The sequence below is a fragment of the Sorex araneus genome, chromosome 6 (genome assembly GCF_027595985.1).
Source record: "Sorex araneus isolate mSorAra2 chromosome 6, mSorAra2.pri, whole genome shotgun sequence".
NCBI lineage: Eukaryota > Metazoa > Chordata > Mammalia > Eulipotyphla > Soricidae > Sorex > Sorex araneus.
The window spans coordinates 5,947,117-5,972,403 of NC_073307.1; the positions used below are offsets into that span (position 1 = coordinate 5,947,117).

At 54.6% G+C, this 25,287-nt stretch overlaps 2 protein-coding genes across 2 annotated transcripts in view; one reads left to right on the plus strand and one right to left on the minus strand.

Moving 5' to 3' along the window:
• Window positions 1-12,970, minus strand: part of CFI (complement factor I) — a 28,898-nt gene extending 15,928 nt beyond the window's left edge. The window contains exons 1-7 of the mRNA XM_055142656.1: window positions 12,953-12,970; window positions 12,729-12,868; window positions 8,652-8,687; window positions 7,317-7,599; window positions 5,538-5,691; window positions 2,410-2,576; window positions 448-561 (exon numbers count right to left, since the gene is read on the minus strand). Of these exons, the coding sequence (XP_054998631.1) occupies window positions 448-561; window positions 2,410-2,576; window positions 5,538-5,691; window positions 7,317-7,599; window positions 8,652-8,687; window positions 12,729-12,785 (811 nt within the window). The 5' untranslated portion in view covers window positions 12,786-12,868; window positions 12,953-12,970. The remainder of the gene's footprint in view (window positions 1-447; window positions 562-2,409; window positions 2,577-5,537; window positions 5,692-7,316; window positions 7,600-8,651; window positions 8,688-12,728; window positions 12,869-12,952) is intronic.
• A 5,527-nt stretch (window positions 12,971-18,497) lies between these two features.
• Window positions 18,498-23,233, plus strand: GAR1 (GAR1 ribonucleoprotein). Its single transcript, XM_055142386.1, has 6 exons — window positions 18,498-18,748; window positions 19,590-19,744; window positions 20,708-20,767; window positions 21,583-21,727; window positions 22,274-22,339; window positions 22,772-23,233. The coding sequence occupies exons 1-6, from the start codon at window positions 18,550-18,552 to the stop codon at window positions 22,783-22,785; spliced, it is 639 nt and encodes a 212-aa protein (XP_054998361.1). The 5' UTR covers window positions 18,498-18,549; the 3' UTR covers window positions 22,786-23,233.
• The last annotated feature ends 2,054 nt before the right edge of the window (window positions 23,234-25,287 follow it).

Consider the following 25,287-nt stretch of genomic DNA (forward strand, 5'->3'; position numbering starts at 1 on the left):
CAGTGAAAGATATTTCATTTAAAAAAATAAAAGTCTCCAATCCAGCCGTCAGGTTGGTTTCCCTCTCCTCGTCTGTGCGTCCTGCGTTGCTGTGTGACAGACACTCTTTGCTGAGCAGCCTGGCTTCAGCCCCCACTTTGTTAGTTATTCATTCCTGGTTTGGGGGCCACACCCGGCAGTGCTCAGGGCTCACTCCTGGCTCTGCACTCAGGGATCACTCTGTGCTCGGGACCACAGGGGTGCCGGGGATCGAACCTGGGTCAGTCGAGTCTGAGGCCAGCGCCCTACCCACTGAACCATCTCTCTGGCCCCCATTTGCACGGTCTTTCGCCTGGGGAGGGGGACGGGCCTCCCCATCAGTGCTTGGTTGCTCGGGGCCCTTTCCCAGTGGGTGCAGCCCTGCGGACACCCCCCCCTCGGCCCCTCTCCAGGAAGCCGCCGACCCACCCGTGCAGCACAGCTCATCGCTCTGGTCGCCGCAGTCGTTCACGCCGTCGCAGGCCTTGCCCCTCGGGACGCGCTTCCCGTTCACACACTGGAAGGCCTTCTCTGCGGGGGGAGCTGCGAAACGGGAGCCCCGCGTGTGTGACCGTCACTCGCGTCACCTTCGTGGACCACAGACGACAGCGGGAAAAAGGGAGGCGCCAGGGAGGACAGCAGGGAAGCACGAGCCTCGTGCGGCCAGCTCAGCTCAGTCCCCCCGAGCCAGCACTGGCCGCCCCGGGCCTGGACGGCCCGTGGGGAGGGAAAACAAATGCCCCAGGCGCCTGCGAGTCCCGTCCCTGCCCGGGGAGCACCCAGACTCGGAGCGAGGCCGGGCTGCGCGTCCTCGTGCTCTTGGGGGTCACACACTCCGCTGAGGCACGCCGGGGACCCGCCTGCCGCACGGGGAGCCGGGGACACTCCAGGGTCGCACCGTGTAAGCCCAGCCCCAGCCCCCGGCCTTCCCATGCTCTCTGCAGGCCAGGATGGGCTCTGGGGGCCACCGAGAGCAGAGCCCCCCCCCCCCACACACATGCAGGAGTCACCCGCCCCACAACTGTGCTGCTGTGACGGGTCCCTGCACGGGCCAGGCCTGACTTGAGCTGCGTCATGTACCTTTTATTGTTATTATTATTATTATGGTGGCAGCCAACCTCCACTGTCCAACCACTGCCATGCTCCAGAGCACTCTCCTGACCGCGCGGCTGCTCCCTGCCCTTTTTCCATAATTACCATATTTGATGGAGTTCAGACAGTAGGCAACACATCATAGAGAGTAACATGTATGTACATATATATACATATACATATATATATGTGTGTATATATATACATATACATATATATTCATACCTCTCGGAGAGCCCGGCAAGCTGCCGAGACTATCCCGCCCACACAGCAGAGCCTGGCAAGCTACCCATGGCATACTCAATATGCCAAAAACAGTAAGAATAGGTCTCATTCCCCTGACCCTGAAAGAGCCTCCAATCGTTGAGAAAGACGAGTAAGAAGAGGCTGCTAAAATCTCAGGGCTGGGAGGAATAGAGATGTTACTGGTGCCCACTCGAGTAAATCAATGAGCAACGGGATGACAGTGATACAGTGATTATTATTACTAGGTTTGGGGGCTTCTCCCAACTCTGTGCTCTGGGGTCAAATCCAGGGGTGCTGGGGGGTCACGTAATGCTGGGGTGGAACCCGGGACCCTGCATGCAGAGCAGACGCTCAGGCTGTCCCGCTCTCTGTCACCTTTCCAGCTTAGTTGGGCTTTGGCTTTGAAGCACCAGAGAGGCCCCTCTCCGACTCTATCCATGTCTGTGTCTGTCTGTCTGTCTGTCTGTCTCTGTCTCACACACACACACACACACACACACACACACACACACACACACACACACGCAGAGCCAAAGTCCTTCCTGCTCAGCTTACTGATCACTGAAACAACTCCAGCTAACATGCCCACCCTCGACCTCTTGTGGGAGACCCCGGGATTTCTCAGGTGCTTGGCTTAACGTGTGTGCCATAAACTTATGGGTTCTCTTTCCCCCCATTTTGGTTTGGGGTCCACAACTAATAGTGCTGGGGCGCTGCACCTGGCCCCAGTGCTCGGGGTCGCTCCTGATGGTGCTCGGGAGTCCAGAATCCGAGACCTGATTGGGCCCAGCACAGCAGTTGGGGGGGGGGCGGGGCGCAGGACTGAGGGTTCCCTCGAGGTGCGTGCTCCACACTCTCCCCACCTCCTCAGTCCTCTGTGAACCTTGACCCAGACGCTCGAGCCCAGGGGGAAAATCATTTGCCCCCACACGGGAAGCTGGACAGAAGTGACTGGGGAAGAAGACCCCCTGGAGCTCTCAGCTCCAGCACAGCCCGCCCCGGGGAAGGCAGCCACCTGGAAGGGGAGGAAGCGCCCTCGGACCCTCCACCAACCTGCGGCATGGCTGTAGCACACCACCCCGGCGAACTCCTGGGCGTCGGCCCTTCTCCGGGCGAAGGTGCACTCGGCCAGGCTGGTCTCCGTGCCTCGGCAGGACACGTGCAGACACTCGGTGGCTTCAATGTCAGGACGCGTGGCATGGGGCGTGTCAAGAGCACCACTGCCAACGGAACCGGCAACACAGGGAGGAAGAGGTTAGGGAGCACCACGGGAAGAGGGTAGGGAGCACCGCTCCCAATGGAGCCAGGCAACACGGGGAGGAAGGGGTTAGGGCCTTGCATTTGCAGCTTCGCTGCAGACAGGAGGGAGGAGACAAGGGGAATTTCCTCTTTTTTTCTACATGTGGGCTCAGGAAAATATTCCCAAGCCTCAACATATCCACCTGTAAAAGGAAACAGAACAATTTCACGGAGTTTCCTAAAGACTAACTAGACCCGGGGCTGGGGCAATAGCACAGCGGGAAGGATGCTTGTTTGGCACGTGGATGACCAGGGTTTGATTCCCGGCATCCCATATGGTCCCCCAGGCACTGCCAAGAGTAATTCCTGAGTGCAGAGCCAGGAGCAAGCTCTAAGCATCATTGGGTATGAATGTAGAAAGAGGTAGAAAGGAAAAAAAAAGAATAACTAAACACCAGCAACCAGCACTACTGATGGACTTCCAAAGCTTGAGCTGTGGCTGGGTTTCTCCCCGACGGTCTCTTCCTGGGAGGGCGTGCGTCCTTCCCACTGCTGTTTCCTTCCGACCTGGGATGTGTGATTCTTGGCTTCCTGCCCTCCCTCCAAGGTAGTGGGTGACGTTAGGGCCTCCTGGTCTGCCCTGGACGGCACAGCTGGCCTGGTGGGTCCCAACACTGCCCGGGACTTGGCAGGTGGCTTTCTGCCGGTCACTTTGCTTTCACCTGATCCTGCACCGTCAGTAAGAAGGGAACGCCAACCGCTGCTTGGCGTTCTTGTGGGTGCAGCATCTGTGTAGGTCAGAGGTGACGTCAGTGGCTCAGGGCCCTAAGATAAGGCACCGTCACATTCTACGACCCCGGAACCTTAGGTGCCTTCTTGCTTTTCTTTAGAAATAAATGGGAAAGTGAAAAGCTGGGAAAGAGGTACCCGGTGACCGAAAATCCAAAGAAATCAGCTCAACGGGCTGAGCAAACACAGACTTTGGTTGGGTCACGGACACCAGGATGATCCCCTGAGCTGGGTGTGGCCCCAAACAAAACGGGGGCGTGAGTCTGTGGCTCTGGGGGAGAGGCCTGCTCTGGAGTCCTGCCAGATATGGCTGAGTCAGGACGGAGCTCCGAGACCGGGAGGCCGCCTGAGAGTGAGTCAGAGGTGGCCGCTGAGAGGTGGTCGCTGAGATCCAGAAAAATCCAGTGGCTCAGCAATGCGCAGAAACCCTCCTTCGTGAAGTGCTCCCAGAGGTGAATCCAGGGTGAAGCAGGGGCGTGTGGGTAGTGCCAACCGACCAGAAGCTGGCATGGGGAGGCGGTCTCCGGAAGCCCCTTCCGGGGATGGCCATAGTCTTGGCGACTTGGAGGGGGTGATGCTCCTGCAAACCCAGCGTCTGTCTCGGCTGGGAGAAGGCCTTGGGCCTCGGAAGTCCAGGGTTCAGGGGACAAAGCAATCGCTGAGGGATAGAGCTGTCACCCGTGGCTTCCAAACCCAGTAGAAGAGAGAAAAGGGGAAGTAAAAACAGCAAAACATCCCCAAACTTTCGTTACCTACTGGCCATTCACAAAGGAGAAAGCAACAGCACAAGACAGGCAGTGTACTTGAGAAGCCACAGATACGACGGGCAGCAGGGGGAAAGCCACCACACAGAAGCAGGTCACACTCCAGTGGCCCCCACGCGGGATTTCAGAGAAACATCTAGGGACACACTATATAAGGCTCACGTTTAGATGATAAAGATGCGGAAAGCGTGCAAGTCAATAAGTCGGAACGCAGAGAACAAGTTTGTTTACTCTAAGGAAGAGCTTTTTACAAAGAACCTTTTGGTGGAAGCATAAGAATGTACGAAGGGGCAAGAGCAATAGCACAGCGGGTAGGGTGTCTCCTTTGCACACGGCTGACCCGGGTTCGATTCCCAGCATCTCAAATGGTCCCTTGAGCACTGCCAGGAGTAATTCCTGAGTGCATGAGCCAGGAGTGACCCCTGTACATTGCCGGGTGTGACCCAAAAAGTAAAAAAAAAAAAAAGAATGTAAGCAGCACAAACTAAGTCTCAAAAGAAAAATTTAAACAATTCTCATCCTTTTGAGACTCTCTCTGACCACAACACAGTTAAATAAAGAATGAATTACAAAAAATAAGGAAAAGCCAACTAATGTATTAGAGAACTGAAAAACAAAACAAACCTCCCTCTTCCCCCCAAAAAGACCCAACACTTCTCAAAGACAGGGGGCTCAAAGAAGAAATGATTTTGAAAATGTTTGAATCACACAAAAACTACAAAGCCATTTAGGGAGTGTTATAGCATGCAGAAGAAGCATTACCTGGATGGATATGTGTAATACGTGTGGTACAGGTTACATGTTAGCATTTAGATAATACCAAACAGCGGAAACTGAGTTGAGGGTTTAGCTCAAAGCGTTGGTGGGAAATAGAGAGAAGGAAAACCAAACAGTAAGAACTGAGAAAACTCAAATCAAAGGAGCCAGAGACAATCTGAAAGAAAAAAAAATCAGAGCCTAAGGATAGTACAGCAGGTAGGGCATTTGCCTTGCATGCAGCCACCCGGGGTTTGATCCCCAGCGTCCCATAAGGTCCCCTGAGTATCACCAGGGCTGACTCCTGAGTGCAAAGCCAGGAGGAACCCCTGAGCATGACTGGGTGTGGCCCAAACAGCAAATCAATCAATCAATCAATCAATCAAATCAAACCCACTGCTCAGACACGCAACCCTCTGCAAGCATGACGAAGAGAGGAGCCCGTGAAAGCTGAGGAGAGTGGGCGTGAACAGGCAGGTGTGCTGGACAGACAGCGAGTGTGGGGCCGACTCTGCCTTGGCGGAGTACAAGCATCCCGCAGCCCTGCTCGGGCAGGAAGCCTGGCGCCAGGCAGGCACATTCTCAGGCTACAGAGGAGGGGCCGGAAGGAGCGACCCCAGGGGGAGAACTCACAGCGGGTACCCCAGGTCCAGGCAGGCCACGTTGGCCTGCGTCATGCTCCAGCCGTCCTTGCAGACGTACATGCTCTCCTCCAGGGCCTCCAGCCTGACCCTGAGAAGGCCCACGGAATCCGTCCCTTCATATTGCAAAGAGATATCGAACTTCTCTAGAATAAAAAGCCAGGAATGAGCGACATTTAGATAGTCACATTTTTCCCCCCGCCCGCCCCGTTGATCCGAAGCACTCGAAAACAATACAACAACATGCTCCCTCATTGCTTTTAAAGTCATGAGGATTTGAGGTAAGAAAAATTATGCATGGGCTGGAGCAATAGTACAGCAGGTGGGGCATTTGCCTTGCACCCAACTGACCAGGGTTTGATCCCCGGCATCCCATAGGGTCCCCGAGCACCGCCAGGAGTGATTCCTGAGTGCAGAGCCAAGAGTAACCCCTGAGCATTGCCGGGTGTGACCCAAAGAGAAAAGAAAAAAACTGTCCATTTTGGGGGGCAGGCCTCACTATTGGGTGCTGAGACTCTGCTCCTGGCAGAGCTGGGGGTCTGTTCAGGGAAAGCCCACTGAGTTCTTTCGGGCCCAGGAGAAGTAAGTCTATTTTATGGGGGGTGTGGCGGGTGGCAGTCTCTGGGTCACACCCAGCAGAGCTCAGGGCTTACTCCTGGCTCTGTGCTCGGGGGTCACTCCTGGCAGAGCTCGGGGAACCACATTTTCCGCAAGGCCAGGCCGGGCTGTGTGCAAGGCCCGAACTATCTCCCACCCTTTAGTCCCATTTCACAGATGTGGAAATCGGGGCCGTCGATATGCGAGGTGGGGCCCCCAGCAGAACCAAACCCTCAGCGACACTCTCTAAGCTCACAGTCTTTCAAACAGGCTTCCCTGGGTGGGCGTGGGGCGCGGGTCAGAGGACGCTGGGCCTGGGAGCCGGTTGGCGCTGACCCGCTGACTGAGCCAGGCCGGGGCTTGGGCCTCTCTGTGCCCGCCCCTTCAAACTCTCTCCCTGGCCACAGCTCCAGAGTCCCTCTGTCCTGTTCTGCTCTCGACTTGGGGGGCACCCCCAGCAGTGCTCAGGGCTTACTCGCAGCTCCTATGCTCAGGGGTCTGTCGTGGCCGGGCTCAGGGGACCCTATGGGGTGCCGGAGACGGAGCCCAGGTCGGCCACGGGCCGGGCAAGTGCCCTCCGTGCTGGACTCTCTCTTCAGCCCACTTGACTTTTGTTTCGTTTTGCTTCTCGGTGCCCCCTGACCTTAACCACTGCACTAACCCGTCTACCCGGGTCCTCTCCGCGTTAGGACCCCGGGCGGGGCTTACAGCAGCGTGCAGGCTGAGAACTAGGGGGACGTTCTTGTTCAGCCATGGCGGGGGCGTCCCTGCATCGGGGCGAAGGGCAGAGGAAGTGGGACAGACTCTGACGGCCTGGGGGTCAGGAAAAAAGTGACTGAGGTCCGAGATTTGCAGGAGCGGTGACCCACACTGAGGTTACACATATGTCAGAGACACGACGCTCCACTAGGTTCTTAAGGGATTGGGGACGTGGGGGAGGACGGCTGTGGCCGGGGAGAAGTGACGGGTGAGCGCAGTGTAAAGCGCCAAGCGCCTGGGGTGCCCTGCCGCCCAGTGCTCCCTGCAGCCAGCGGGGCACGAGTTCCCGCTCTGGGGTGCTCTGGGCTAGAGAAAGGTGAGAGGCTGCATTTCCCGGGGCCAGTCTGCCCCGGAGGAGGCGCGGGAGAGGGCGGCCGCCTTTCCGTCCATCCGTCGGAGGGGACACGTTTCCCACCGTGGCCGGTGCACTCTCCGCTCTTGAGGAACTTGGCGTCTGGTTGAAGACACTCGAAGCTCTTCAGCTGACAGTAAGTCAGGAAGCTCCTCCCGCTGCTGGCGCACACCCGGGTGCCGTTCTTCGGGCACTGGTAGGGCAGTTTGCAGAGGCAGGTCCCGCCGATGCACCTCTGCCAGGGCTGGCAGAAGACCTTGTCACAGGAGTGGTGCGTGTGTCGCTCCGCTAAGCACTTCGCGTCCACCAGGTCCCTCGAGACTCCAGCGTCCGAGGCCGGGGGGAGCTGGGACACACAAGGCAAAGAGGGACTCAGCCGCAGGCTACAAGCACCATCCCTCTGGAGGCGAGGGAGGGAAGGGGGCTACCAGGGCCCCGTGCAGATGCGGTCTGGGGGCTTTTAGCTCCAGCCTGCGCTCCTGAGCCGGCCGGACACACACAGTAACACCTCTCTAGGGAGCTTCTGCTGGGCTAAGACACTGACGTCTGCGCGTGGTTCTTTTTCCATTTGGGGGCACAGCCAGCTGCGCACAGGGCTTACTCCTGGCTCTGTGCTCAGGGATTTCCCCTAGCGGGACAAAAGGAAGCATGTGGAGCACCAGGGGTTGAGCCGCGTGCAAGGCAAATAAATGCCCACTGTACTAGCCCTCTGGCCCCGTGACGGGTTCTTTCTCCTGCATGATCTAGCCAGTGCTGATGGGCACAGCTGGCACCCGAGAGACACTGCCCGGGAACCCGGACCTCGAGAGCCACAAGTCCAGGGCAGGGTTCTCTGTGCTCGCTTTTATCTCCAAGCCACACGTAGCGGGGCTGTCAGGGCTCTCGCTCCTGGTGACACCAGGGACCCAATCTAGGGCTCCCGCGCACAAAGCCCGCATTCCGGCCCACTGTGCATGCTCTCTGGCCCCCGGGTGGGTGGTTCCAGTGGACAGTCCACAAACGGACACTGTTCTGTGGCTGCACACGGGGTTGACACCACTGGTCATAGGAGTATTGAAAAACCAATGTATTGGTTTAATCAGTGTGTTTCTGATTTACGGATAAACACCTTCACAGGGGCCAGGAGCAACTGCCCAGCATTTATTAGCAGTTACTGTTGCCTCATTATCTACAGAATCTGAGTCAGCGCAATAACAACTTCTACTAACACAAGATTTTTTTTTTTAAGTCCTTCCCTTGGAGTTTGTAAAGCGGTGACAGTGATCTGGCGTGAGCTTGGACCTTTCAGTTGAGGTGGGACTAGAGTGAAGGCGTTTTAGGCAGACCACTGACCCTTAAACAACAGACAAGCAACAAGCCATCTTTGTTTAGCCCCAGGATATGGCAAAGAAGCATTACCTCTGGTTTCTTCTCATTTTCTTTTCTATAATGAGACTATAAAGAGAAAAGAATGATAAATGATGAGAAAGCAAGTCCACCATTTTTTCTTTCTATTGTTTTTGTTGTGTGCTTTGATTTCTTCTTTATTGTAGCAGCAAGAACACGACCAGGCCAGGGGAAAACCCCCTCGTCGAGAACTGCTAACCCCACGTTGACAAGTGATCAGTACATCTCCCTGCTCAAGATGCTTTTCCAAAAAGGGAACTAGGTCAATGTTAGTGTCGTTGAAGTTTGCCAACTCGTATGAGAAAGTCCCTTTCCCTCTTCTATAAGTGAAAGCTACTGTTTTCACTTTATTTGGGGGGTCCATTCCCTATTACTTATTATCAGCTTTGTGGTTGATTTTTAACTAATACGTAGCATACATTCACTTGTTTTTTGTTTTGTTGTTTTGGGGGACACACCGGCTTTTCCTCAGGTGCTTTCTGGCACATTCGTGGCTCATTGCTCAGGCATCACTCCTGTCAGGATTCAGGGGACCATCTTTGGTTGCCAAGGCTCGAACCTGGATCGGCTGTTTTCAATTCAAGTGTCTTAACCTTGTACTCTATCTCTCGCCCCTCACTTGATATTTTTTAATAAAAATAAATGATAAAAAAGAATTTCTGAATTCTAAAAATTCATGAATATGTATATAAAAAAATAAGGTGGCTAGAGTGATAGTACAGAGGGGGAGGCACTTGCCTTGCAATTGCACGTGGCCGACCTGGGTCCAATCCCTGGCATTCCACAGGGTCCCCCAAATTTTCCAGGAGTAATTCCTGAGTACAGAACCAGGAGTAACCCCTGAAATAATCAGGTATGACCCAAAAACCTAAAAAAAAATTTTCAGAAGGGAAAATATGCTCTCCGCAGAGATGTGACCCAAGTGGCCGCACGTGTGCAGCCTCTCTGTTGCTGGATGGCCATGATCCCGGAGGCCAGCTAGACTACTTTTGGTGCCGGCAGCTTCTTGCAGAAATGTCTCTAGACTGTGAACTAAGCCACGGCCCCATGCCGCCCCAGGAGGGGAAAGGTTTTTCTCTCTAGGCTGTTCCTTTGTGTGTGTGTGGGGGGGCGGGGGGGTGGAGAGGCGTGGCGACCGCCATCTTATAAGGACCACTAAAGAGAGAAACGAGTTTGCAATGATGCAATTTCTGGCAGAAATTTCCCTGGACTTAGTTACTAAAATACTAAAATACAGAAATCCAAAACCACGCGGCTGTGACCTCATATCTCTTCATTCTCAGCAATGGAAAACAAATTATCCAATGCTTTCTTTTCAGCAGGTCTGATTTTGCGGGGGAAACTCCAAACAATAATAGTGAGATTTTTTTTTTTGTGGAAATATTGAATGTAATCAAAGTAAAGTGAAAATTATCAGCTACACAGGCAGGGGGGTGGGGGTGGGAGGGGAGGTATACAGGGGATCTTGGTGGTGGAATATGTGAAGGGATGAGTGTTCGATCATTGTATAATGGAGACTTAAGCCTGAATGTTTTGTATTTTCCACATGGTGATTCAATTAAAAAAAAAAGAAAAAGGAAATATAATCAGTAATTCCACTGCCCAGATTCCAAGAGCTCTCTGTAAATATCCAGAAAGAAGTTTTACATCGCCATCTGTATAAGCAGCTAAATGTGTATTTATGTGTATGTTTACATATAGTTGCATATACTTTGGGGGAGCCCCAGAGGTCCTTAGTTCGGTTTGAGGGGCCGTCCTCAGACCCTGTGGAACCAGGGGTTTCCTGGGTCAGCCCAGTGGTACCCGAGAGATCTCCAGGGCCATGCCCAGGGATGCTCTATGATCTGGAGATGTAAGGCTTGTGCCTTAACCCGGCATTATCTCTCTGGCTCCAGAAACAAACATTTTTTTAAAACAACAACAAAAAGGTTTTAACAAGGACTTTTAAAATTCAACATAGAATACAATGATTTTGGGGGGGGCTTTTTGGGGTCACATCCTGCAATGCTCAGAGATTACTCCTTGCTCTGCACTCAGGAAGTACTCCAGGCAGTGCTCGGGGGACCACATAGGATGCCAGGGATGGAACCCAGGTTGGCCGCGCACAAGGCAAGTGCCCTCCCCGCTGTGCTATCACTCCGGCCCGGAGAACGCAATGAATCCGTTTTTGTGAGATGAGGAGTCTCACCAAACAGTGCAGCAGGAGTTGCAGGGATGGTCGGGCTACTGTGGGGCAAGGACCTTTAATCAGAGGAAATATTCCTCTCATTCAAGTTTCAAAAATTCTAAATCATAAAAATATGATTTACGAGTCTATTTATGACTTAAAATGTTTAATGTGTCTTCTCCATGAACATTTACTTACTTTCCCTCCGCTATTATAAACATTGTACCTTGGGTAAATTTCAAGAACCTTAATGTAACTCCGATTTTGGAATTTTCTGGAAACACTTATTCCTAGCTCTGTCATTAAGACATAATAGGTTTTGGGGCTGGAGCAATAGCACAGCAGGTAGGGCGTTTGCCTTGCACGTGGCCAACCCGGGTTCGACTCCCAGCATCCCATATGATCCCCCGAGCACCGCCAGGAGTAATTCCTGAGTGCATGAGCCAGGAATAACCCCTGTGCATCGCCAGGTGTGACCCCCCCCCCCAAAAAAAAAGCAAAAAAAAAAAAGACATAATAGCTTTTTAGGATCCTTCCTGGATTGGTTAGATCGCAAAAGTAGCTGGCCATCGATAAGAACTGGAAACATTTCACACCTCAGATGAGGCCTTCCAAAGGGCAGGCTACGCTTCCTCCTCCCTCCGAAACCAGGTGGGTTTATTCATCAGCCGGGACCCAAGCTCTATTCCCTTCCTACCAGGACACTTGCTGTGTTTTTTCAGGCTGGGGAGGCTGACAATCACTTTCTCTCCTCTGGTTGATTCAGCCCAGAATTAGAAGTCTATTCAAATCCCACTTGGTTGATAAACTCTTCCTGGTTTTCTGGCATAAAGTAATCATTTCATGTCATTAAGAGTCCTTGGCATGTGATATCAAAGCCATTCCTGGCAATCCAATATGCAGTTTTGCAAGACTCTTCGGCAACTTATGTTCTCAAAGTTATTTGATTTTTATTTCCTCATTGGCATTTCTTTCTTGTTTTATCAAAAGCTTTCATAACTTCAGTGTTACCACCTGACAAATCGACATCCTGATTTACCTGCCGTGTTAGCTTGGATCTTCAAGAGGCAGAAGCAAGGCAGGATTAAACATGCATGAGATTTTCTCCCCTGTTTGTTACTGAGGTCCAGTAATTGACAATACTGGTTATCAGCCAGTTCCATGTAGACATCCATTGCTCCAACACATGCCCACTCTTTTTTTTTATATAATTGAATCACAGTGAGATACAGTTACAAGCTTTCATGTTGAGTTACAATCATACAATGATCGAACACCCATCCCTCCACCAGTGCACATTCCCCACCACCAATGTCCCCAGTATCCCTCCCAATCCCACCCTCCCCCTGCCTCCATGGCAGACAATTTCCCCCAGACTCTCTCTCTACTTTGGGGCATTAGGGTTTGCAATACAGATACTGAGAGACTATCACGTTTGGTCCTTTATCTACTGTCAGCCCACGTCTCCCAACCTGAGCGGTCCCTCCAACCATCACTGACTTAGTGATCCCTTCTCTATCCCAGCTGCCTTCTCCCCAGCTCATGAGGCAGGCTGCCAACTAGGGCACCTGCCCACTCTTTAGCATTTCTGTACATCTTTCTAGGACTCTATCAAAAGGCTTTTGAAAGAAAAGATGGTTCTTACCATTTGCCCAATACAATACCTTACATATCAAAGAGCTTGGTAAAGCCTCTGATTTCATATATTTGTTGTAAATTATAGACCCATAGGAGTGAAACAGTTCTATTTCTGGGGTAGAGAAGCTGTTTTCTAAGTTTGTTCGTCAAGATAGTCACGTAGAACCTTCGCTTCTCACTTACATATTGCCACCGTTGGTTACAGTGGACCCGTAAGCTTTCTACATTGTAACATATTTGAAAGCATCTACCGGGAAGGGTTCGACACAGACCGCGTTGCTCACCGTGCAGAAGCTGGCGCAGAGGCAGAGCAGGAGCAGCGCGACGGGCAGCAGCCTCATGCCGGACACGTCCGGGACCCGCGTCTCTGACGAGGACTCTTCTTCCCGCTCCAGATACTCTTCTGGAATTTAATTTTTAACTCCTGAAAAAATATTTAAAAAGAGCAAGGGCTCCGACTGAGCCTTGTACTTTTGAACTGGCAAAGTGGCTCCACTCCAGAGTTTACCGTAACTGAAACAGCAAGTCCTCCGCAGCGGCCAATCAGGGCTGTGCTTCTCTGGGGGAAGCGATTTCCTCATCTGCTTACCAAGTGAGGCCTCGGTGCGATTTTCAAGGAAGGCAAAACCACAGTACACAGTAGAAGCTTTCTTTTAAAAAAAAAAAGTTGGTGGTGGGGCTGGAGCAATAGCACAGCGGGTAGGGCGTTTGCCTTGCACGCAGCCGACCCGGGTTTGATTCCCAGCATCCCATATGGTCCCCTGAGCACTGCCAGGAGTAATTCCTGAGTGCAGAGCCAGGAGTAATCGCTGTGCATTTCCAGGTGTGACCCCCACCCAAAAATATTGGTGGTGGTGGTGGGGAAGAGACAGGGACACTCTTTTTTTTTTTTTTTTTTTGCTTTTTGGGTCACACCTGGCTATGCACAGGGGTTACTCCTGGCTCTGCACTCAGGAATTACCCCTGGCCATGCTCAGGGGACCATATGGGATGCTGGGATTTGAACCCGGGTCGGCCGCATGCAAGGCAAACGCCCTCCCCGCTGTGCTATCACTCCAGCCCCGAGACGGGGACACTCTTGACAGTGCTCAAGGCTTCCTCCTGGCTCTGCATTCTGATCATTCCTGGAGGACAATATGGGGGACAAACCCGGGTTGGCATGTGCAAAGTAAAAGCCTTAACCACTGCACTGTCTCCCAGGGACTGTATTTTCCTTGAATGTTGAAACGAGGCATGGTCAGAAGTTGGAGAACACAGACTGAATACTAAGTCATTGCAGAGAAACCCTCCACGAAGGAACTGCTCAAGGGCTGCACTGTGGTGCTGTGACTAAGCCGCAGTCTCTGAGTGAACTTGAAGACCAGCATTCTTGCCCCAGTACCAACGAGAGAGCAGGATTCTTCTTGTATTTGCGACACAACCAGGTGGGAGCGAACGGCCGTCTGCGCGTGTTCCCGCACGGTAGAGGGGAGTAGAGGGGTAGAGGGGTTCCTTTGGCATCAGTACCCGGGAGGGAGGAGGGAGAAGCCGGCCGACCTCAATTCACGGGTTGGCTCACGGGGAGTTCCAGTGAGTGTGACCGGTCGTGGTGCCCTTGGGTCAGGCCTGAGAGGCTGGACTTTGCTACCTCGCTCCATCACCAGGCGTGGGTGCCCAGGAGAGGCTCGGCTTAGGGGAACGTGTCATGGGCTCCGCTTCCCCGAGACGCGGCGAGCCTTTCCGGACAGAGGCCTGCTAGTGCATCTCGAACCCCCCTTGCACCTCTCGGAGCTGCTTTCTGGAGAGCCCCTGCACACTCTCTCCGTGAGAGCACTTAGAGCGGACGGTGCAGCCCCCGGCCCAGCGCTGCCGTGGAGCCCGGCCGCAGCTGTCCCTCAGCCTGTGCCTTCCTGCCCTGGCACACTGGGCACCGAAAGCCCCCGCCCCCGAGGAGCTTGACTTCCTCCCAGGCTCAGGCCGCTGCTTCCCCTCAGGCCCAGGGAACGGCTTTCCCACACTCTCCTCCAGGCCCAGGCGGTCTCGGTCCTACCTCCTCTGCGTCACTGGGGTGAAAGACCCCGTGGACCAGGTGGAAGGTGTAGAATCAAGTCCAGGGCTGTTTCCTCTGATGCCAGGCAGTGCTTCCCATGGAGACCAAAGACCACTAGCGCTCCCTGGAGATCAACCTTTTTCCTCCGTCCCTCTCGGAGAGCCCAGCAAGCTACCGAGATATCCCACCCGCACGGCAGAGCCTGGCAAGCTACCCATGGTGTATTCGATATGCCAAAAACAGTAACAGGTCTCACAATGGAGACGTTACTGGTGCCCACTTGAGCAAATCAATGAACAATGAGATGACAGTGCTACAGACAGCACTTTTTAAAAAATTTTTTTTTGTTTTTTGGGTCACACCCAGCGACGCCCAGGCAAAGCCCTACCTGCTGTGCTACCACTCCAGCCCCAGGGAGATCAACGTTTAACCTCGGTGTTGGGGCCCCAAAGGAAGATAGTGCGGGGGCCAGACTTGGAGGTTATTATGGGGACAAGAAGCTAAACGCTGCCTGCTGGTCACGGGTGGTGTGTTCCGTGTGGCCATCCCGCAGGATGCAGCCCGAGGGGCCTTTCCCACAAGCATCTCAGCTCTGCAATGTCCGGGGCCAGCTCCAGGGTGGTGTGGAATGAGATGGAGCCACTGAATAATGTGACCAGACGCCTCCTCTCACCCCCTGTCGGGTTCATCCTTTGGGTCGTTGTCCTTGTGAGGCCCTACTTGAGGTTCTTTTTTGTGTCGAGGCCACACTCAGCAGTGCTCAGGGAGTCCCTCCTGGAGGGGCTCGAGGATACGGCGTGCACGGGATGACACCCTGCTGAGTGGAAGGCAAGTGCCTCCCCCACTGTTCCAGCCCCCCTCCCACTCCTCTTCTTCCCCCCACCCCAGGATTTGGGGTCATACCTAGCAGTATGACCTTTATTTTTCCTCTAAGCACTTAAAACCACTCTGAAACGATGAGGCTATCCTCCTTTGTAAGAACTAAAATGTTACCAGGAGCAAATGGGAGCCAACAAGATTTAAAAGCCTTTATTTTTTAGTTTTTTATTTTAAGCCACACCCAGTTGTGTGCATGGCTTACTCCTGGCTCTGTGCTCAGAGATCACTTTTGGAGGGTTTGGAGGCCCATATGGCGTACCAGGGCTCAGCTGTGTACAAGGCAAGTGCGTACCTCCTACACTATCTATTAAGCCCTAAATGTTATTTCATAGAGGTAACTATGATGTTGGGCTGGAGTACAGCAGGTAGGGCGTTTGCCTTGCATGCAGCCGATCCGGGTTCGATTCTTCCATCCTTTTCCGAGAGCCCGGCAAGCTACCAAGAGTATCCCGCCCACATGGCAGAGCCTGGCAAGCTACCCATGGCGTATTTGATATGCCAAAAATAGTAACAACAAGTCTCACAATAGAGACATTACTGGTGCCCGCTCGAGCAAATCAATGAGCAACGGGATGATAGTGATGACAGTGACAGTGATACCTAGCAGTGCTCATGAGTTATTCCTGGATCTGTGCTCAGAAATGACCCCTGGCAGTTTGGGGGACCACGTGTGGTGCAGGGTGTTAGAACCAGGGTCAGCGGTAAGCAAGGCAGGTGCCTTGCTGGTGACCCTTAAACTACACTGGCACCAATTCTTAATGTTTAAGAAGCCAGCCATGGAGGAAAAGGCCAAGTATCAGCGACCTGTTCAAGGGTAAAAACCAACAGAAAATTCCACGTCCAACAGAGGAAACAGCTGAGCAAACCCATCAGTGTCTGAAATAAAACCAAGGATGTTAAATTCACGAATTCACTATGCATTCAACACACAGGAAATGATGGACAGGTCTAAATGTAGACCGACTGACCCCACTCCCGAGAAAGACGTCAAGTGTCTTTGACCCTGGCACCTCTGACAGATACGATGGAGGCATGTTCTCGTGGCAGAAAAGCAGCATGTGTGCCAGTGAGCTTGGCAGAGAAGCAGGATGTGTGCTCACTTGGCAGAAAAACAAGACACACGACACGGGGATCAATCAAGAGGGGAGCCCCCTGCTTGGCCCTTACATCAGACAGTGAACTACTGTCTAACCACTGGTTTGATGCTTGTTTCACGATTAACTGTCTAATCTTTGGTTTTTATTTTTGGAAGATTTCTATATTAATCAAGGAATTTACCTATGGGCCTACTTATTTTGTAATCAATAGACTGCTTTGCTAACTGCGCGTCTTTGCCTTCTGTAACCCTCTTGCTTGCGCGCTTAGCGTGGGAATGGGAGGTGAACCCCGTCCATAAAAAGCTCAAGAAGATAGTTTGGGGACTGCGCTCCTGTTCAAATTTGGGGCACAGGAGTCACTGATGAGCCAATAAAGAATTCCTGACTCAAAGTTTGCCGATGCGCCTGGCTCCCTGCGCCTATAACGCGACAGTTCACGGAAGCCTGAATGAACGATGACTTTCCTATTCGTTAGCAACGAAGACGTTCACTGGCTGGCTCCCAACCACTGACAAGCCAAAGAGTTCCCTCTCCTCTCCCACATCTCACTGAAAATAAACAACAGCAAAGAAATCACCAAACGGAAGAGGTGAAAAGGGATCCAATTAACACCAGGGAGGATTTACAGGAAGGGAAATAAAACAAACGCGAGAGGCGCGCAAACCAGCCCAACAGGAGCAGAGGCAAACACAGGCAGAAAGGTGGGGCGGTTACCAAGTCTGGCAGCAACAGGTTTCAGGTGTGTTGCCGGATAAAGCTCCCGGCTCTGCCTAGGGCACCCCCAGAGGACACTAGACGCAGTGTCCCAGCGCCAACGCAATGACCAGGGAGGGGAAGAACTATCTCACACACACACTGCTCCAGCACCCGGCTATCAACTCAAGTGCCCATTGATGGATGATGGTAGGGCAGAGACAGCACCACCCCCCATCTCTCTCTCTCTCTCTCTCACACACACACACACACACACACACACACACACACACACACAGAGCTGGGATCATGCACGGCACCACCCCCCACACCCGGGATCTCTCTCTTGCACACACATACCCTGGAATCACATACACACCCGGGATCTCTCTCTCTCTCTCACACACACACACACACACACACACCACGGGATCACGCACACGCACACACACCGACACACCTGGGATCGTGTGCACACATTCACACCCGGGCACACACACACACACTCCGGGATCCCCCATCCCCTTCCGGGATCTCAAACACTCCCCCCCCCATCACCCCCCCATCCCCCCCATCCCACACACCCCGGGATCTCACACACACACCCTGGATAGCGAGCACACATACACAGCCGGGATCTCTCTCTCTCTCTCACACACACACACACACACACACACACACACTCACACTTGCAACAATGAGACAAGTACTTGTTTATTGCCCTACACACACACACACACACTCACACTTGCAACAATGAGACAAGCACTTGTTTATTGCCCTACACACACACACACACTCACACACTCACACTTGCAACAATGAGACAAGCGCTTGTTTATCGCCCTACACACACACACACACGCTCACACACTCACACTTGCAACAAAGAGACAAGCGCTTGTTTATTGCCCTACACACACACACACACACACACACGCTCACACACTCACGCTCACACACTCACACTTGCAACAGAGAGACAAGCGCTTGTTTATTGCCCTACACACACACACACACACACACACACGCTCACACACTCACGCTCACACACTCACACTTGCAACAAAGAGACAAGCGCTCGTTTATTGCCCCACAGCACTCAGGGCGGGGCGGCGCGGCACACACCCCCTTCCGCGGGGCCCCTCCCTCCGGGCAGGGCCCTGGGTCGCGCCAAGGGCCCCCCCCGCCTCCGCGCGCCCAATGAGCGTCACTTCCGGTCGTCGCGGGGCCCGCGCGCCCGTCCGGCGCCCCGTGCGCGTCACTTCCGGGCCGGCGCGGCGCGGGGACGGTGGCCGCGGAGGGCCGGGCGCGGCGGGCGCGGCGGGCGCGGCGGGCGCGCACGTGGCGCGGGGCGGCGGCGGGCGGGGGGCCGGGGGCCGAGGGTCGGGCGCGGGCCGGGCGGGCATGGCCTTCCGGGGCGGCGGGCGCGGCGGCTTCCACCGCGGCGGCGGCAACAACCACTTCCGAGGCGGCGGCGGCGGCAACTTCCGAGGCGGCGGCGGCTTCCGAGGCGGCGGCGGCGGCCGGGGCGGCTTCGGCCGGGGCGGGGGGCGCGGGGGCTTCGCCAAGGGCCAGGACTTCGGGCCCCCCGAGCACGTGGTCGGTAGGTCCCGCCCCGGGAGCGGCGGGAGGGACCCCGGGGGGGGGGTACCTGGGCAGGGCGGGCAGGAGCATCTCCTGCTGTGACACCCCCCAGACAAACCAACGGGGGTCCCACTTTCTCGGTCCCTCACCTGTCCCCATTTCCTAGAAAACGGTGAGTCCGAGCGTCCGTGCCTGGGGGCCCAAGGCTCGGTCCGCAGTACTCAGCCAGCGCTGCCGACCCCAGGGATCCTGCGGCTGGGAGCACTCGGGAGGGAAGCGGGAGGCTCAAAGGGCGAGTGCTCCCGGGGCAGTTGGGGGTGGTGCTCGGGGCGGCGGGCAGTGCAGGGGGCGCGGGGGCGGGGCGGAGAGGAGAGCTTTGCTTGCACGGGAACCAGGAGTGCATCTGGGCGCGGGGAGCACGGGGAGCACAGGGGTTCGGGCCGGAGCCCCGGAGGCGGGCGGGACCGGGCGGCCCCGAGGTGGCACTGGGGAGAAGGTGCAGGCCAGTTGGCGCGGGCAGGGAGTGCCAGGAACCAAGTGCATGAAGGCAGGCGAACGTTTATAGACGCACTTAGCACTTAACATGCTCCAGACGGGGCCTGAGCCGTAGCACAGCGGGGAGGGCGCTTGCCTGGCACACGGCCAGCCTGGGTTCCATCCCGGCATCCCGTATGGGCCCCCAGCACCGCCAGGAGCGATTCCTGAGTGCAGAATGGCCAGATGTGACCCAGAAAGCAAAAAAAAAAAAAAACCAAACCCAAAGTTCCTGCCGAGGTGTCAGTACCCCCCTAGAAGGTGGCGGTGCAGGCTGGTGTGAGCTGCCCCCCGTCACGACTGCGCGTGTTCTTGCCGCCCTGCAGTTTTGGGAGAGTTCCTGCACCCCTGCGAAGACGACATCGTGTGTAAGTGTACCACGGAAGAGAACAAGGTGCCTTACTTCAACGCGCCCGTGTACCTGGAGAACAAGGAGCAGATCGGCAAAGTGGACGAGATCTTCGGCCAGCTCAGAGACTTTGTATCCTTCGTGCTGGTGCCGCCACCTCGTGGCGGCCCTCGGGGTTACCGGCCCGTGACGCCACGGGACACTCGTTGCTTCTGTGAATGAGGCCACTGCCGAGAGGGGACGGTCAAGGCGAGTGGAGAGGAGAATAGGTTTTACGTGCGTGTTTGGGGAAGGTGGGTCCTACAGGGCGGGCTTCGCTTCTGTAAGGCTTTGGAAATAGAGGCCCGGTTGCTGTCGGCTGCGGGCTGCAGGATGAGGCGCTTGGCGTGGGCGAGGGTGTTGGTCGCTCCACAGCCCCGTGGAGCCGCCCGTGGGCTCGAGGGGGCAGGCCGTGCAGACTTGGTGCCACGTTCGGCCGCAGCACCCACCTTAAAGACAATCAGAAATTAGATTTCTTCTACACTCAGTTAGGACTGGAGCAATAGCACAGCGGGTAGGGCGTTTGCCTTGCACGCGGCCGACCCGGTTCTATTCCTCCGTTCCTCGGAGAGCCCGGCGAGCTACTGAGAGTATCCCGCCCGCATGGCAGAGCCTGGCAAGCTCCCCATGGCGTATTTGATATGCCAAACACAGTAACAAGTTTCACAATGCAGACGTGACTGGTGCCCGCTCGAGCAAATCGATGAACAATGGGACTACAGTGCTTACTCTAAACTCATTTATTTAGGTCTTGTTTTTGTTCTAGAGTTACTGTGTGCGCCCGAGATTGAACTGTGTGTACAAAGCACGCAGTCTCAGCTTCCCACCTGACCTTTTATTGGCGGGGGCTCGCACCTCGCAGTGCTCAGAGCTTGCTCCTGGCTTGACTGTTGGGGCGTGGAGCCCAGCCGGCCAGTGCCGGGCCAGGCCCTTCCTGCACTGTTAGCTCTTTGGCTTAGCCCTGTATCGTAACCTTGTTTTTAAAACCGGGTGTGGACTTAGAAAGTTTGATGCCTCCTCTGGTCTTAATCGCTTGTTCCTTAATTAAATTAACAGTATTTTTCAGTCAAATTGTCAGAAAACATGAAGGCTTCTTCCTTTAAGAAACTGCAGAAGGTGAGTCGAGCTTACGGCCCTCGGGCCCGGGCTGGGGAGTGACGGGTGACCGCAGGTTGCCCCGCGAGGGCACCGAGATGAACTCGGGCATCAGAGTTTTCCTCGCTGCCGCTCGGTGACTGCTAGAACGTTCCCAGCATCTGTAACGCCCTGAGGCAGCAGGGCTAAACGTCCCGAGTCGTTACAGAGCGTCTGTTGCCTGGGAGAAGGCAGGTGTAGACGGTTTTGCAAATACTCAGTAACTCGCCAGGGAGAGATGCAGGCTGTCCTGGGGTGAGGGGCAGGCCCCGCCTGCGGGGAGGAGGCGGGTCTGGGGGCCCGGAGCTCTTGGCAGGTCAGACCCGGCTCCCCGAGCAGGGCCGCCCTCCCGCCCTGACTGCAGCCCGCCGGGTGCTGGGCGCTGGTCCCCAGAAGGGAACAGTGACTAATGGCAGAGGAGGCGCCCGGGTTGCCGTTGGGGACTCGGGCGAGGTAGAAAGGAGAGAGAGGAAGGTGCTGGGCTGAGCTCAGTGCCGTCAGGCAGTTGCTTCTCAGAGAGAGTGCTCGCTGAGCACCGTGCCTCAGTGGGCCTGCCCTCGCGACATGGGGTCAGGCGGTCCCCGAGCAGAGCTGGCTTGGAGTAGGTGACGCTGGTGGCCCCTGGGAACATCGAACCCGAGGAGGAGCCCGCTGTCACGGCCGCTCCCTCCGAAGGCCTGTCCTCGGTCAGCTGCGGGAGCCCCTGTGGCCCTCGGCGGGGGGCAGGCGGCACTGCGGCCCCTGACGTCCCTGACACCCCGATGCCCCCGGTCACTGACTGTCTCTGTTCCGCCCAGTTCTACATCGACCCCTACAAGCTGCTGCCCCTGCAGAGGTTCCTGCCCCGGCCCCCGGGGGAGAAGGGGCCTCCCCGAGGTGGCGGCAGAGGAGGGGCCCGCGGCGGTGGCGGTGGCCGAGGCGGCAGAGGCGGGCGAGGAGGAGGTAAGCGACCCCTGGGCCCCGGGGAGTATTGCTATTCCCGGTTCATTTATGGGAGAGCGCTGTCTGGCCCTCCCTCAGCCGGCCCAGTCTGCTTTCTGGAACTTCCTGCCCGCCTTTGGGTATAATCTGCTGCTCTCTGCAAAGCAGCTTCCTGAGTGAGCAGGAATCATGGAAACGAGGAGGCCGGGTCCCCTCTGGATGATGGAAACAAAAAGGTTCAAGTCTCAGCACGCCAGAGGCTGCTCCCCAGGGCTGGGCTTGAGAAGGCGCAGTCTGAGGGCTGGGGGCCGGGAAGGGTGTCTGTGCCCCCGCTCCTGGAGGGGCAGGCGCTGTGTAAGCGTCTCCGGAAGGCGCAGATCGACATCCCTGGCTCTACCCCGTGGTTGCCTTTTGTATATGAGAACTTCTCTGTGTGTGTGCGTGTGTGTGTGTCTGTGTGTCTCTAGCCCGCAGTGGTGAGGGACCATGTCATGGGGTTCTCTGTCGGGGGATTGTCCCTGCATGCCCGACAGCTACAGCCAGGCGTCCCATCCCCTTTCTTCTCAGGTGGTTTCCGAGGAGGCCGAGGAGGCGGCGGCTTCAGAGGTGGACGAGGGGGTGGCGGCTTCAGAGGTGAGTGCGGAACATTCTCTGTCTGTTCATGTATAGGAGTCGTATGAAGTCACGTTTTGTGTTGCTTGTTCTGGCTCACTGCGGGAGCTTCTCCGGAGCATGGGGGACCCCTCCTGGGGGCCCGGGGACCGTAGTGGGTGCTGGGTTCACGCCCACATCCTTGCCCGCTGCACTATTGCGCCTGCCCCTTCTTGGGAACTGTTTGCCAGATCCCGGATGTCTGTTGCTGTAGCCTGACTTTATTCTTCCTTTTCCCTCGGCATTTCTCTACTTCCTTCTCACTTATTTGGCTGCACTGTTAGTGCAGAACGTTAAAAGGCTTATTAATAAGAACAACAAAGTGGCCGAGTCATTAGACACTGTGAGAATGTGGATGTTAAACTGAGTAATAACTGAATTCCGTTTTTCTGTGTTTCTGTTTCTCTCGATCAGGGAGAGGACATTAGCGTCTTCCCGGCTGGCTTCAGCACAGTCTTCTGTGGATTGGGAACTCGTTTCCTGGTCAAGTCTTGAAGAGTCATTTATGACACGAGTGAAATGGCAGCTGCAGGCAGAGAAGAGCGTCGGGCAGCGTCGGGCCTCAAAGGCAAACACCAGCTTTGCAGGGTTTGAGGCCTGGACACTTGGTGTTTATAAGTGGACACTTCATTTGAAGCTTAGTTGGATTTTTTTTTTTTTTTTTTTTTTTTTGCTGTATTTTGGGTGACAGCTATGCACAGGGGTTACTCCTGGCCCTGCACTCAGGAATCACCCTTGGCGGTGCTCAGGGGACCATATGGGATGCTTGGAATCGAATCCAGGACAGCCGAATGCAAGGCAAACGCCCTACCTGCTGTGCTATTGCTCCAGCCCAATAGTTGAATTTTTTAATAAAATGTTTTATTTCTTTGTTTAGAGCTGTGTTTATTAAATGAGATTAGAGGGCTTACATGTAATGAACCGTCAGTAGGAAAAGTAAGCTAAGTGATCTTTTTGTACATTCAGTCTTTAAAAAGTGGGCTTCTGTGAAAGCAACTCTTTAAGTCACAAATTTATACCCCCTTTCATTATCCCCTATGTTTGCGTTTTGTTTTTTCTTTTCTTTTTGGGTCACACCCAGCAATGCTTAGGGGTTCCTCTTGGCTCTGCACTCAGGAATCACTCCTGGCGGTGCTCGGGGGACCATGTGGGATGCTGGGAATTGAACCTGGGTCAGCTGGGCTGTACTATTGCTCCAGACCCTGCCTTTTGCATGTGCGAACTTAACCAGCCTTGATTCTAGTTACCTTTCTGTGTGTGCCTTCATACATCAGTTAACAAAGGAGTTTCTTCAGTTGCAGTTAATAATTCGAAAGTTTAGTGTGTGGGGCCAGAGTGATGCAGTGCGGCGTGTTGGCCTTGCGCACAGCTGGTCTGGGTTTGCTCTCGGGCACCCTGATTGGCGCCTGTGCCCGTCAGGAGAGATCCTGAGGACAGCCAGCGGTGGCCCAAAAAGACAGAGAAAAATTATTATTATGAGTCCGTAAGTTTAAGTGAGAACTGAAGCCGAGGAATTTCTGAGGGTATGTTTGCCGCTTCTCATTCAATATGGGTCCAAAGTAGTACTGGATGTTTCTCTTTCACCTTTAAAAGAAATTATGTTTGGGGTCTGCATGTGGTGCTGCCTCAGGGCTTACCCGGCTCTGCGCTCAGGGATCCCTGCTGGTGGGCTTGGGGTTTGACAACCGGGGCCTCGCGCCAGCCTGGACTCTGCCTGCTGCACCATCTTTGTGGCCCCCTATTTCTGCCCGCATCTTTGTCCTGCTTACATTCCTGATGGTAATGGGCTTCCGGGGGGTATTTGGTTGGAATCAAGTTCACATTCGGAGAGTTGAACCTGACTGAATTTGGTGCTATAGCAAATGTCATTAAAATCTTCCATGAACATTTTAATGACCGCATTTTCAATCTTTTGAGTTTTACTAACATCAGAACACTGAAATTTATTTTCCCAGTGTAAATAAATACTAAGATGTAACTTTACAGTGATAAGAGTTTGAGTACTGGTACTATAAAATTTGGGGCAGGGGCTGGAGCAATAGCACAGCGGGTAGGGTATTTGCCTTACACGCGGCCAACCCGGGTTTGATTCCCAGCATCCCATATGGTCCCCCGACCAACGCCAGGAGTAATTCCTGAATGCAGAGCCAGGAGTTACCCCTTGAGCATCGCCGGGTGTGATCCAGAAAGCAAAAAAAAGCCAAAACTGGGGCAGATGAGCCCATTTGGTTCACTTTCTCCCGTTGATGCAGCTGAGAGAACTGAGGCAGAGGGGCTAGTCTTCCCTTACTGAGATGACGTGGGGAAGTACAGCCCCTCTGGTTCTATTGGAGCCACACACTGTTCGGGGGTGTCTGCGCTTCTCATCTGCAGAGATTCACTGCGGAGTCGAGTCATCTTAGTACTCAGGGCAGAAAGGCGGAGGGGCCACCGGGGATGCTGGGTTGCAGCCCCCTCGCTAACGAGCTGCTTGGGCTAAAAAGGATGGTCCGAGGGTAGTGGAATTGTCCTATACATAAGGCAGTGTAGCCACTTGGATAAAGTTGATCATTGTTTGCTGCGGGTTGTGGTGCAGATGGACCAGCCCCCTGCGGAGTGCCGGCTGCGAGCAGGTCGGACTCCAAGGCGGGACTCGAGGGGAACGAGCAGCTGGATGACTGCATGGAGCAATTGGTCCGTAAGCTAGTTCAGATGCAGAGCGGAGGGCCTGGGATGGCCCCGGGAGAGTGCCTGCCTTGCATTCGTGAGGCCGTGGGATCTGTTTCCAGCACCCGGGACTGCCAGGTGTGACCCGGCTCTGCCATTGTGCGTCTGGTGCAGTGTGCCCGAGTGTGGGGCCCCAGTGCAGGGCAGTGGCGAAGCCACAGCAAGGAACATAAAGAAACCAACTTGGATGTTCTTGGCTTGAGGGTGGAGCATATACAAAACCC

Bases quoted from the DNA above. Each gene is read 5' to 3' on its own strand.
- GAR1 (XM_055142386.1), top strand. From the start codon at position 18,550: ATGGCCTTCCGGGGCGGCGGGCGCGGCGGCTTCCACCGCGGCGGCGGC. The intron at 20,768-21,582 runs GTGAGTCGAGCT...TGTTCCGCCCAG, and splicing joins CCTTTAAGAAACTGCAGAAG to TTCTACATCGACCCCTACAA. The intron at 21,728-22,273 runs GTAAGCGACCCC...CTTTCTTCTCAG, and splicing joins CAGAGGCGGGCGAGGAGGAG to GTGGTTTCCGAGGAGGCCGA.